The sequence below is a fragment of the Diceros bicornis genome, chromosome 18 (genome assembly GCF_020826845.1).
Source record: "Diceros bicornis minor isolate mBicDic1 chromosome 18, mDicBic1.mat.cur, whole genome shotgun sequence".
NCBI lineage: Eukaryota > Metazoa > Chordata > Mammalia > Perissodactyla > Rhinocerotidae > Diceros > Diceros bicornis.
Window position 1 is genome coordinate 50,546,366 of NC_080757.1, and position 13,480 is coordinate 50,559,845.

Here is a 13,480-nt window from a genome sequence, read left to right on the forward strand (position 1 = left end):
CACCTGGAACAAGGTGACCACAGGCCCCTCCCTGCGTTCCACACAGAGCAGGCAGCAGCTGTAGTTGTCTCCAGGCTACAAGACCCCCAATTTACTTTCTAAGAGACAGTATCTGGAGATAACAGTAGGGCAGGACCTAAAGTAACTCCAGGCAATCAGAAGGACAGGACGGAATAGGAAAAGAGAAAGGAGGACTCTCATTTTTTGCTCTTTTGGACTTTGAAATGGGAGTTCATACTGGGGACACTCAGAGGGGGCTCTGGGATTAGAATCCTAATTAGGATTTCCACCAGGTGGGATATGGAGGTACACATAGAAAATAAGCTTTCCATGTACCCTGGGGCAGTGTTTGTCCCACTGCATCTCCCCAGTTACTTGAGGTAAGATACCCTAATGGTGACCACATTCACCTGGGCAAATAGGGATTCTCCAATTTAAATATGAACATCTTACCAATAATCGTCAGATTTTGAGAAAAGAGAAACAAGATGGCATAGAAACTCCAAACTTATATCACAAAATACCTAACAACTGAGCACAGAGAAGAAAAAATAAATAAGTTAACACAAGAACATTGTTCTCAGAGTAATTAGAGAGGAAAATACATACGTGAGACAACAACAGGCTGAAAGGTGAAGAAACAATTCTAGATCTTGGAAGTCAAATACACAATTAGCAAGGCTTTCAGTGAGATAGGAGAGTGAATACAATCTACTTTCCAAAACCCAAATAGAAAACCACAAGAATGAGAAACAGAAATGAAAAGACAACCTTTGTTTAAAGAGGAGACTTCTATACCTTGAATCACAAATGTATATGGAAAACTGGAATGTGTTGGAGAACTCATCCAGAGAGGACTCCTACTCTGAATATATTTTAATAGCTTGGGCAGAAACATAAAAGCTTCTTCTTCAAAGTTAAATAAGCAGTTAGACAAAACCAGTTACCCATCATTTAGGATAACAAGAGCACAGGTTCCAAATCCTCTTAAGGAATCTTCCTAGATCCTGTTGGAGGGGCACAGTGTATAAAAATACCATCTTTACATGTCAATCAGTGTGTATAATATTTATAGTGGAGGTTAGGCTGCTAGTGACAAAGAGATCTAAAAATAGAGGGGTTCAGTCAATATAGAAGTTTATTTCTCTCTCACATAACGGCTCAGGGTAGTCAGGTAAATAGGCAGCCCTGCTCTACCAGGGTCCTTCTATTCCGTTCCTATAGTGACTTGGGTTCCTTCTATCTTGTCCCACCCTCCCCACCATCTCCAAAATCAGAGCAAATACGCACTACTCCTCAAAGTTGTTTTCTATACATGAAGTTTAAATACACATTTTTCTTCTCATGATTTGCTTTTTCCCCTTTACATGTGCTATGTAACAATAAAAATAACTTATTTCTGGATTTACATTTTGTTTTTCTGTTCACCTGTGTTATTGATGATCAAAAGGCTGGTACGAGAGTCTTGGGGAAGTTGTCCAGGAGAGAGGAAATACAATTCAGGTTTAAATTCCCAATCATTCTTTTCATTTAATACAGCATAAAGTATCTTTTCCACAATCAAAGGGAACATTGCAATTCCAAATACCAATAGTCTACCAATAAAGAAAAATAACCATATAAATCTATAGCAATTTTATTTATTCAGTCAAATATTTCACAAATATTTGTCGAGTGCCAACTCTACACCTTGATTATAGGTGCTAAAATTTTGGAAGTTGTACTTTAGCGGGCCAACAGTACTAAAAGGCATTGCTATATAAACACCAGGCTATCAAACTATGAAAACGAAGCAGACCTGTAGATAAAGCTAATCAAGTGGTAACAGACAGGTATTCCCACTATCAGTAAAATCAGATGTTGCCTCCTCCGGCAGGAATGTTGTTGCCTCTGGCAGGAATGTTGCGTATTGTGTTCTAGTTTTAAATTCTCTTCTGGTTTGACCCTCTTTTGAAACTCACTTACAAAACAACAGTACTCTGATACTCACAGGGCCAAAAGCGTTTTCTTTCCACGTTTTAACTTTAAGAAACGGAGCCACGCTATTGCACAGACCTGCATCCTCCAGAGGCCCATGTCACTCAGAGCCTTCTGCATTTCAGGGAGAGAAGAGCGAGCCAGCTCCGTTTTGTGCAGGCTTTCTGTGTCTCTTATCCTTTCTGCTTGTTCAAAGTCTGCACACACACACATACACACAGACACATTATTAATGCCACCCTTGGGTATCACAGTTTTCTCTTTTCAACATTAAAAATTATTTTAGAATGTTTGTGGTTACAAAGCAAACAATATAAGAAACAAATTATGTTTATGATGTCCACGTTCAATAAACCCAGTGATAAAAAATGCTGAATTCATACCCAACGAAAAATTCACTAAAGAGTGACCTCATTATGCCCAGTCTGTCAACAGGCATAGAAAGTCCCACATGTAACAATATTCTGAGAGATTCCAAGAAATCTTCTCCACAGGAATAGGCTGTCATTGATGCCTAAATGTTTACTATTAAGCTATCAAGAAGTGTAGATGAAAGACTACCAGCTCTGAAACCACCAGATCTGTACCTGATTCCCACATATATGACTTGGGATGATTTGGGGCAAATCACTTAACTGCTAAACTTCGGTATGATTTTCTCATGTGTAAGATAGCGCCAATGACACTTGGTGGAAAGTATGGTTATTGTAGGAAGGTAATGCAATATATTCACACATTGATCAAAGCGTCTGGCATAGGGGCTCTATAAATGACTGCTCTTATCAGCATCACCCATTAAAATACATATGAGATGGTCCCAAGACTTCCCCATTAAGATCTTTGTGGAAGTTTGCATATTAACAAGCTAAGAACAATTTTTTATAAGAAATATCTGCTCAGATTTCATGACCCTGATTGAGAGCCTTTCACATCCTCAAAGTGTTCAAGAAGCAGTGAGTATCTGGAGATAGGAGGACACTGTTTAAATTGAAGCAAATAGTTTTCAAAGAGCAATTTGGTATTTTCCAAGAAGGAGTCTGTGTACAGTCCTAGTAGTGATGTTAGGAAACAATGACAGCCCTTTCCAAACAGCAGAGTCAAATTTGGAATTTGTCATATTCTTTAGTGTGAATCACGCATAAGACATTATAAATACTAAATTGGTACGTGATCACTTGGAAGTTGATTTTCTGTGAATTCTACAAATGGATTTACCTTGTTCGATAGCTGATTTTCCTTCCAGTTTCATGAAGACTTCATTCAGAGTTGACATGGAAACGTCATAACTCATCACACCTTGGCCGGAACTCTTATCAAGATCACTGAAAAGGTCTAAGGCAACAGATCAGATCAGATACATTGGAAATATCACATTGATACCTAAATCTAAAATCTACATTTAAAAGATGATGCAGAATATCGTTCAGAAAATTTATGTCTTTGGAATATCACAATAAGCAGAAGAAAAATTTCATTAGAATGCTCTCCCTCTCTAAAATGAATATGTCAGACCTCTCCCTCTATCCTCAAACCATCTGCATTCCATCTTCTATCCTCACCTATGAATACCCCACAAACTTCTTTGAGGAAATATGAGCAATTGGAAAGAGCATCATCTTCTCATCTCCACACCACAAATCCATGTGTATTTCTACCCATATTTTGGGTCTTCCTTCTGTATGGACTTGAAGCTGCTCCTATCAAAGGCTACCTCTTTGACTTGTGTTCTGAATTCTATCCTCTTTTGGCATCTCAGGGACTTGCCAAATTAATCTCTGCTCTCTCTCTCTCTCTCTCTCCTGTATCATCAATGTCTCTTACGTGTACTGGGTCATCCTAAACAGCAGGCAAAAATACTGTAAGGACACCCGATAAACAAAAAAAAAAGCAAACAAAAAAACAATCTCTTCCTACACACACGCCCATGCATGCGCATGGCTCAAAGATTTGTCTACTTTTCTGCCTTTAAGTTGTCACATCCTATTCAACTTAACCCCCACAAATCCAAATGCTACCCTTATCCCTCCGCAGAAGCTGCTCTTTTCAAGGTCATCAACGACTCTATGTCATTAAATTCAAGGGAGAAGTTTTTTCTATTTTTATTTTATTCTTTTAACTTGGTCTCTCTCTCTGTTTTTTTTTGTTTTAATTCAGTAGCATTCAAAGTTGTTGACTACTCTCTCCTTCTAGAAACGTTTTGTCGCTTGAGATATTAAGAACATATTCTCTTGTTTTTCCTCTAACTTCATTGGGAGGTCTCGATTTCCACCACCCTCTGACTCCTCCTCTACTTTCCCCTGAGGGCTCAGTCCTAGATCATCTTCTCTTTTCATACACTCTGATCCAATCTCTTTGCATTAAATCCATCTATATCCTGATGATTCCCAAATTCAATTCTCACTTTGACTGTTCTCTGATTTCTCATGTCCTATAACCAACTATATTCTTAGCCACTTGATATCTCCACTTGGAAGTCTAAAAGCATCTCAAAGTAAACATTTCCAAAATAGAATATTAATTTCTCTTTCTCCATCCTACCCAACTGTCTCTACCATCATTTTACAATAAATGACACCACCTTCCACCCAGCGATTCAAGCCAAAAATCTAGAAGTCCCTCTTGATTTCTCACTTTCCTCATGCTCCAAAGACTGGCCATCAGTCAGACACTTTGACTTTATCTCCAGATATGTTTCAAATCCACCCACTTCCATCCATCTTTCAACTAGTACCACGGTAGCCCAATCACCATCATCTTTGACCTATACCTCTGAAATGGTCACATAGCTGGTCTCCCAGTATCTATTCTTGCTCCTCTATATCCAGAGTGACCTTTTATAGCCAGAGAATGAAAATATAAGTCATATCACATCAATAATCCCCCACTTAATGACTTCCAGTGGTTTTTCAATGCATTTAAAATAAAATCCAAGACCATACCACAGCCTCTAAAGCTCCATCTGAGTGAGGCGCTCTGCCTACAACCTGACCCCTCCCCACTTGCCACTCTCCTCCCTTACTCACTGCACGACAGACACTCTCTTTTCCCCTCTGCTCAGAATGCTCTAGACCATTTTCTTTTTGTGGCCTTCTGTGACCACTCTGTATAAACCCCAGCCTGACACCAGTCATTTCTCCAATCCATATGGCCTTGATTATTATTTTATTATACAATTGTAATACTGTTTGTTTTATTGTGTGTTCCTCTTCTCCCCACACAAAGAATGTAGGCTCCTTGAGGGTAGGGACTCATGTCTTCTTTAATTCTATATCCCTAGCACCTTGAGCAATACCTTTTATATAATAGCTTCCCAATAAACCCAATAAAGGTTCTTGTGTACTTCTTCCATGATGGATACTTGGATGAGGACGCAAGCTTCTTTGAGAAGACTCTCAGTGCCACTTTCTACACCGGATGGGATGATGGCCAGCAACACTACTGAGAGGAACTAGATGAGTGCTGAGGTGGTAGCAGCACTGTGTTTCCCCCAAGGCCTGCACATGGCATGCCAGAGATCTAGGAGTCTCCTATGTCCTAGCAAAAACATAAGTATACCATTGGACTTGCAGAGGCCTGGGGCCTACATAAAGAGGCTGCCATGGGCTGACACATCAACACCAGGGACTCTGGCTAAGTGACATATTTTAGTGGTGGTACTAGCATGTAACTCACTACTCCCCTTCCCCAATCAAAAAGAAGGTGGGCTAGTTGCATCTCACTGGACATTAGTCCAAGAACAGAATAACATAGTATATAGCCCATGGTCCTGAGGACGCCATCTTCCATGCTACTACAAGGACACACAGAGTGCCATATTTGGAGGTGGATTAAGTCTGAATTCCTGAGTATTTGCCTAATGAGACTGAATCATCCAAATGAGCCTGTGTAAATCAGGCCTATAGGGAGTTAAACTTATAATAAACTAAATGTTTAAACAAAAAGGAAGCTGTTTAAGTCATAAAAGAATGAGATACATTTCCTCACTTGTAAGACAGGGAAAATTATAGCGCTCACCTCATAGAATCTTTGTGAGGACTAAATGAGCTGATATATATGAGGCCATTAGAACAGTGCCTGGCTCAGACTAAGCACTGTACAAAGAGTTAGTGATGATTAGGACTACTTATCAAACAAAGCCTAGGTTGCTACCACTACCCAGCAGGCTGGGAACTCACGGTGAACACTTTTGCAGAATAAATAAACTATGTTTTTGTCTGTGAAATAAATACGTATACAATTGAATTAAAATACAAAAGGGAACCTGTAGCCAACACCTTGAAGCCCCATCCCCAACTCTTCTATTCTTGCCTATATTTAGCAAATCTGCTTACTAAGAACACCTGCCTGAAGGCATTTTTTTTCTGGGCTCCCAAGTATGCTAAGCTCATGTTGAGCACAAGAAAGAAGGGTCAGAAAATTAATGGTCCTGGAGCATCTCTTAACCCATGATGGACAAGGAATGGCGAATAAATACCCCAGCTTTCTCATCCCTCCGGTGACATAACTCTGAGCCCATGTGTTTACTCGTCCATTTATTTCTCCTGTGGTATTACACCTTCATTTCTTGTCGCAACGACTTGCTCGATAATATAAACTTCCCCGGCTCCCTTCCCTTCCCGCTCATGTCCCCATTCCCTACTGGTGCTTCTAAGCATCAATTTTCAAACAGTTAATTACACTAAAATCCTCATCTCAAGTTCTGCTCCTTGGGGAACCCAACCTAAAACTAAACCCAACTCCATTAAACAAAAAATTGTAGATTGTAGCAATAATGTGAACATTTGTTCCAAAATTTCATTCCATTGTAATCATATTTAAGTTACCTGGAAATTTATCTGTCCATTCCGCAGGCAAAGTATACACAAGCTTTTCTTTGCTTTCTGCTTGCAATTTAGCATCAGGGATGTGATGATTAATGAAGGATGTTATTTTTTCTGGATCACATATTTCATTTGTGTACAAACTAATATTTAAAAGAAAAGACAATTCATTTGTATTTTCTCCACTGCTATACCACAAAAGAAGAACTTTTATTGAATATCTAGCCTTTGGGTACTACTTTACTTGGCTTTATGGAACCAACAAAATGAGTAAACAATAACAACAATAATAATTGTTAATAATTATTCAAACCATCAGTTTGAAAAATCTTATGATCTACACAGAGAAGGTGTATAAACTCAGAAGAGCTACAAATATACAAACAAATACATAACGTAATTAAAACTATATATATCAAATATGAAGATACACAGAGGGAGGTGAGAACATTAGGCAGAAGAGACTTCTTAGGGGAAATGATGGTTACACAAGACCACGTAGATATCAGAAATTAGTGGCTAATAGGGAAATTTGTCCTATGTTCATGTTTTGTTTGACCATAAGTTTCTTTATTTTTAATTCCTTTAGCCTGGATACATTTTCTTGTTAGACACAGTCTTCTTCACCCTCTACCACCAGATTTAATCTCTGCTGATACTAGCTTCTGAAACTATTTGACTTTGTGCCCTATGAAAGAATGAAAATATATTATAGAATCATACGGATCAGCTGAGGAAAATGGAGAGTAGGAAGAAAGTAAGGTTTATGCTGCACAGAGGAACATCCTGAAAGTGTAGCCCTGCTGAGATCAGGCAGCCTGGGCTTATAATTTTGAAATTTTGCTTATCATTGGCATTAGTAAAGACACAAGGAGGCAGGAATGTAGAAAAAGCATTTGGGAAACACTGATCCATCCAGTTTGGCAGAGATGAAGCATAAGGCCAATTCTCTCTCCTAAGTGTCTACCTTTTGATTATACCAGTATATCTGTCTATCCATCTAGCTATCTATCTCTAATCTAGCCCCGAAGTCTTTACCTTAAGTGATATCCAAGACCCCATCTTCTCTTCAAAAAGACAGAAGAGCCTGCACACTTCAGCCTCCCATTGGACAAGATCACTTTTCTATCTGAGTAAAAAGAAGCCAGAAAGAAAGGATATTGAGTCATTTCTTCCCTCTCTAGAAAATATAGATCAGGAGCCAAAGCTCAGATTTCTAAAGAAGTATTCTGTGGGCATAACTATATCTAATGTGCATTTAAAAATTTGCAACACACACTAAAATTTATGCATTTAAAAGGAGCTTATGCATTCCAGTCTACTTCATTGCCCTCCAATACTTCTGAAAAAAAGTATAAATTACTTGGCATATTTTCTATGCTGGATGCTAAAGAATGAGTGGATATTTTTCAACCAAACATATATTAAAGAAGATTTTGATGTTTAATTGATAGCTGTTCTGAAAAAAATCACAATCTTTTATGAGGGGTCACAATCTAGTAAATGTACAGTCAGCGAGGAATTCTACAATGGGACTAGACTTCTGTCATCCCCAGAATGTTATGGAATGCAGGCACACTGAGAGCAAGGCTTTTGCCCTGGGAATAAACATTTACAAAATTCGTTATTGTGACACTGAGATAAAACCAACAATTACCAGCCAGGATGTCAGCCTCATCCATGAAATTGGTAGTCAAGAGGATTACACGGTCTGCTTTGCGCTCCTTGAGGAAGCTCCATACTCGGTGCCTTGAAAAGGGATCCAATCCAGCAGTTGGTTCATCTAATAGCAAAACCTGCAGAGGATGAAGATATATAAAATATGTCTCTCTCTCACGTTAATTGTTTCCACATGACAGTATGGACAACAATAAAAACCAATAAATAAATAACTATCGAACCATTTATGTCCAATATACTTAGATTCATAGTTAAACATGCCAGGTTCTCTCTCGATACATTACAGTGAAAGCTCTACTACTTTCAGTGGTAAAAGAAGAGCTTGACTTTTTGTTGATATTCAATCTGCATTCCTCCACATGCGTGATCTCACTTACTTGAGGATCTCCTAAAATGGCAATCCCAAAGGTCAGCTTTCTTTTCTGGCCTTCACTTAAATGTTCAGCAAGGTTATCTTGAATGTTTTGCATGTCCAATTCCAACAAAACTTTTTGTACCTATACAAGAAAATAGAGAAAGCTTAAAATCCAAGAGGATTCATGGTATGCAATTTTAACTGTTCATTACAGCAGCAGATGTTTTTAATAGGGCCTTATTGGCTAAATTTTATTCATAACAGGGTGGTAAACCACTGAGGGGAATTCTGTGGTCGTGATTTAACTTGGTAAATGGTGGCAGTTCAATCAATCCAAGCACGTCTATCTACCTCTCGCTCCACTTCCCGTGGCTCAATCCCTTTTATTTTAGCGAATAGCCTGAGGTTTTCCTTCACAGTGAGGATGTCAAATTGAACATTGAATTGAGGACAAATGCCGGTTATCTTTCTGATTTCCTCTAAGTCTTGCATTTCAGAAAGATTTTTGTTATAGATGGTAAGTGATCCTAAGAATAGAAGTTAAAAATAATTTAACATTGGCAAGATAATACATTTTATTAATGCTTGGAGATCTTATTCAGGAAAATATTGGCATATATTCGCAAATATCTAAAATGATGACTTCATAACTTATTAACAACTACTAATTATTCTTAACATAAATATATGCCCAGAGTAGTGTATATTTCCCCTGGAACATCACACAGCAATGGAAAAAGATAATGATTTTCATAAAAATTTGGGAAAGAAAATATATATTCAAAATCATATAGTTCTGATAAACAACTTTAGATAAACAAACATTATTTTCTCTTAAGCAGTCAAATTTAAACCTTAAAATGAGAGAGGCATACCCGTCACCTCATTCTATTATCAGACATCTTGCCTTTAAAAAATTTGTTTTTGCTCACCTTCTGTTGGAACAGACGACCCATTAAGGATGTTTAGTAATGAAGATTTGCCAGCTCCACTATGACCCAGAATTGCTGTGATTTGACCTTCATATATGTCAAAGAGCAAGCCTGTTTTTAGAATAAAATATTAATGTTATAAATGAGGCACATTAGACAAGGCTGGTTCTAAAAATAGAATAAGACAATCTATTTTAGTTGTGTATTCTCAAGCATTTCAGTAGTTTAAAATATATAATATTCAATATTTTCTGGTTGCTAAAATAACATACTTACTGTAGAATACTTGAAAAATAAATATAATCACTTAAGAGGATAAAATTAAGCATAATTCTAAATATTAACATTGTAATACACTTATTTCCAGTGTGTATGCATCTGCATATATGAATATGTAAATGTACATATATATTTACAAACATTGATCATACTCTATTCTTTTCTAGTCTGCCTTTTCAAATATTAAATCATAAACATTTTCCAAGGCATTAATAACCTTCTAAAATATATTCACCAAAAATTTATAGTTCCCCATGCCCATTTTTCTATTCTTTTGTTATAAACTTTTTGCATTTACATGTCAATAGCAAAAATCATTTAGCTAAGAATATTTGAGGTATTATTTTTGTTTGCTTTACCATCAAGTGAAAATCAAACTTTATTATGGAAATTTGTTGGACAGAGTAAGATAAAATTCTTAAGAATCTTGTATGTAATACGTTATATCTAAAAGATCAGGTCCTTTCGATTAAATTATGTGACCTATTTTCAAGCATTACTGAAATTAATTAGGGACTAGGCTGAAATTCCAGTTCATCTATTTTCTGTCTGAGTGATCTTGGACAAACTAAACTCTATAAGATTCGGTTTAGTCAGCTATTAAATGTGCTGGCAATAATAGTGATATGTAATGAGAAAATTCTTCCTATTTTAATCCAATCCATTAAAACTTTCATTTATAATTTGACTAAAAGATTCTAAAGATCATTGGAAGAATAAACTCAAATCATTAAGAAAAATTGAAGAATAGTAAGAAATTAGTCTTGGCCACAAGATATTAAAATACATTGGAGAACTATAAAAATTAAAATAATATGTTACTAATACAGTAATACCAGTGGAGTAAATACAATAATTAAAATAATATGTTACTGGTCCACGGTACACTGATCAGTGAAATAGAATAGAAGCCTAAAATGGACCAAGGTAAACATAAGAAATATATTAATGAAACAACCTTTCAAGTTCACCAAAAAAGATGAATTAATTAATAAATAATATTGGGACAACTAAAAAAGTACATTAACAAATTTTATGAGTTTTGTTTAGAAGGAAAAATAAATATTTTCAAGAATAAGAGAAAAATGACACTAGCTATCCTGGAACTGCCCCATTTAACTGAAAAAAAGAAATGTAAGCCTCAGTTTCCTCATCCGCAAAATGGGAGAGATATTATATATCTCATAGGACTAAACAAAAAAAAAGTACACGTAAACCACTGAGCATAGTCCCCGGCACACATTAAGTGCTCAATGAACTTTAAGTGTTTGTTGCTATCATCATCGGTGTTATTATTGTTGTTGTGGTTAATTATTGCTTGTGGGAGTATGAATTTTTATAACTTTGGAAGGAAACAATTTGAAATTTGAATCAAGAATCTTAAAACTGCAGCCCCTTTGAATAATGAATAATTCTGCTTCTAGAAATTTATATTCAGGAAATAATGATCTTAACAGAGGCTGAACAAGAATATTCATTATAGTGTTTTTTATGATAGTGAAAATATTGGAAACAAACAGAACTTCATACCCTAGTGTGTTAGTTAAGTAAATCACGGTATTGCCACAATGGAATGCTATTTAGCCATTGAAAGGTTGGCTGTTGATAAGCGATTTCAAAAGTGTGTTCCCTTGAGGCTGGCCTCGTGGCCTATTGGTTAAGCTTTATGCGCTCCGCTTTGGCAGCCCAGATTCTGACCCCAGGTGGGGACCTACACCCGGACCTACATGTTGGTGGCCATGCTGTGGTGGTGACCCACATACAAAATAGAGGAAGATTGACACAGGTGTTAGCTCAGGGACAATCTTCCTCAGCACACACCCACAAAAAAGTGTGTTCCCAAAAGGTGTTCCAAAGTTGCTGCAGGAACTAGCTGCATGGGGACAAGGCTGAGAGAGACAACTTCCACTCTTACTTCCAAAAGAGCAACTCCAATTGGTTCTGTTTCATATATTTTTTTATGCATTGATGTTCAGTGCTTTCAATTTTTCTTAAGATTCTGCTACTTTTAAAAACAGAAGAAATTCTTGCAGAAGTTGAAGACGTTTAGACATAAAAAGAAGTTCATGGTTACTGATGAGTGCAAAGGCAGTTCATAATGTGCTCTGGAAACTGAAATGATAAATTTAAGAATACTCCAACATATCCTTGGCTAAAATTAAAGAAACCACAGGTCTAGATGGAGTTTGATGAGAAAAACCTGGAGTGAGAATAAACTTGCTGACACAAGTACATTAAATTCTCAAAGTAAAAACTAATCTCAAAGGAATAAGTAAGATTGAGTTAAGGGATGCTGCATTTGTTAGAAAATAAATGTAATATAAACACAATAGAGAGAGAACTCTTAATCTTTCTCAGGGTCTACAGCTCTTCTTTTTTAACTTTTAAAACTTCTGTCCCTTGAAAAAATGATTTACATTCTTCCTAAAATCATTATTAATAAAAGCAAACTATATGTACAATGGGAATACTATTCAATCATAAAAAAGAACAAAATCTTGCCATTTGCAATAACATGGATGGACTTTGAGGGTATTATGTTAAATGAAATAAATCAGACAGAGAAAGACAAATACAGTATGATCTCACTTATATGTGGAATCTAAACGAACAAACAAACAAACCAAAAAAAAAAAAGAACCAAGCTCATACATACAGAGAACAGATTGGTGGTTGCCACAGGCAGTGGGGGGTGGGCAAAATGAGTTAAGGAAGTCACAAGGTACAAACTTCCAGTTATAAAATCCATAAGTCACGGGATATAATGTACAGCATGATGACTACACTTAATAATACTGTATTGCATAGTTGAAAGTTGGTAAGAGAGTAGATCTTAAAAGTCTTTATCACAAGAAAAAAATTTGTAACTATGTATGGGGATGGATGTTAACTAGACTTATTTTGGTGACCATTTCACAATACATACAAATATCAAATCATTATGTTATACATCTGAAACTAATATGTTATATGTCAATTATAACTCAATAAAAATTAACTAATTTTTAAAAGCAAGCTGTCCTCTATAAAATGTAGCCACTAGCTCTGATGCTTGCCTAAATGTTTGTTATAGAAAACCATATTTGTTAGAATTTTTAGTATCAAATATGTTGGTTTATTCAAAATTATAAACTATGTTTGTCATAGGATATTGACTTGTGAAATTTAATTCATGGTCAATGGTGTTACTCATTTTGTTTTAATGAATGTCACCAGTACATGTAAACTATGTAAATTTCCTGGCTAGTCAAAAAAACTATCAATTTTAAGTCTAGGTGTTCTTTCCTCATATTGCAAATAAAATATTGGTTATAGCAAATTCATCTTAAAAAACAAAGTAAAATCACATTTTTCATTGTATGATCTCATTTTTGTAAATTAATAGAGCCGTGAAACATCTGGAAGGATTTTATATCCATTCTCAAGCATAGTTAATT

The 13,480-nt window shown here is 36.2% G+C and overlaps 1 protein-coding gene across 1 annotated transcript in view; it reads right to left on the reverse strand.

The window, feature by feature from the left end:
- The window catches only part of ABCA6 (ATP binding cassette subfamily A member 6), a 56,492-nt gene that overhangs the window by 24,129 nt on the left and 18,883 nt on the right, over window positions 1–13,480 (reverse strand). Inside the window, exons 11-19 of the mRNA XM_058561444.1 lie at window positions 9,765–9,875; window positions 9,184–9,359; window positions 8,855–8,974; window positions 8,455–8,593; window positions 7,836–7,926; window positions 6,801–6,940; window positions 3,193–3,309; window positions 1,991–2,174; window positions 1,429–1,595 (exon numbers count right to left, since the gene is read on the reverse strand). Coding sequence (XP_058417427.1) covers window positions 1,429–1,595; window positions 1,991–2,174; window positions 3,193–3,309; window positions 6,801–6,940; window positions 7,836–7,926; window positions 8,455–8,593; window positions 8,855–8,974; window positions 9,184–9,359; window positions 9,765–9,875 — 1,245 coding nt within the window. The remainder of the gene's footprint in view (window positions 1–1,428; window positions 1,596–1,990; window positions 2,175–3,192; window positions 3,310–6,800; window positions 6,941–7,835; window positions 7,927–8,454; window positions 8,594–8,854; window positions 8,975–9,183; window positions 9,360–9,764; window positions 9,876–13,480) is intronic.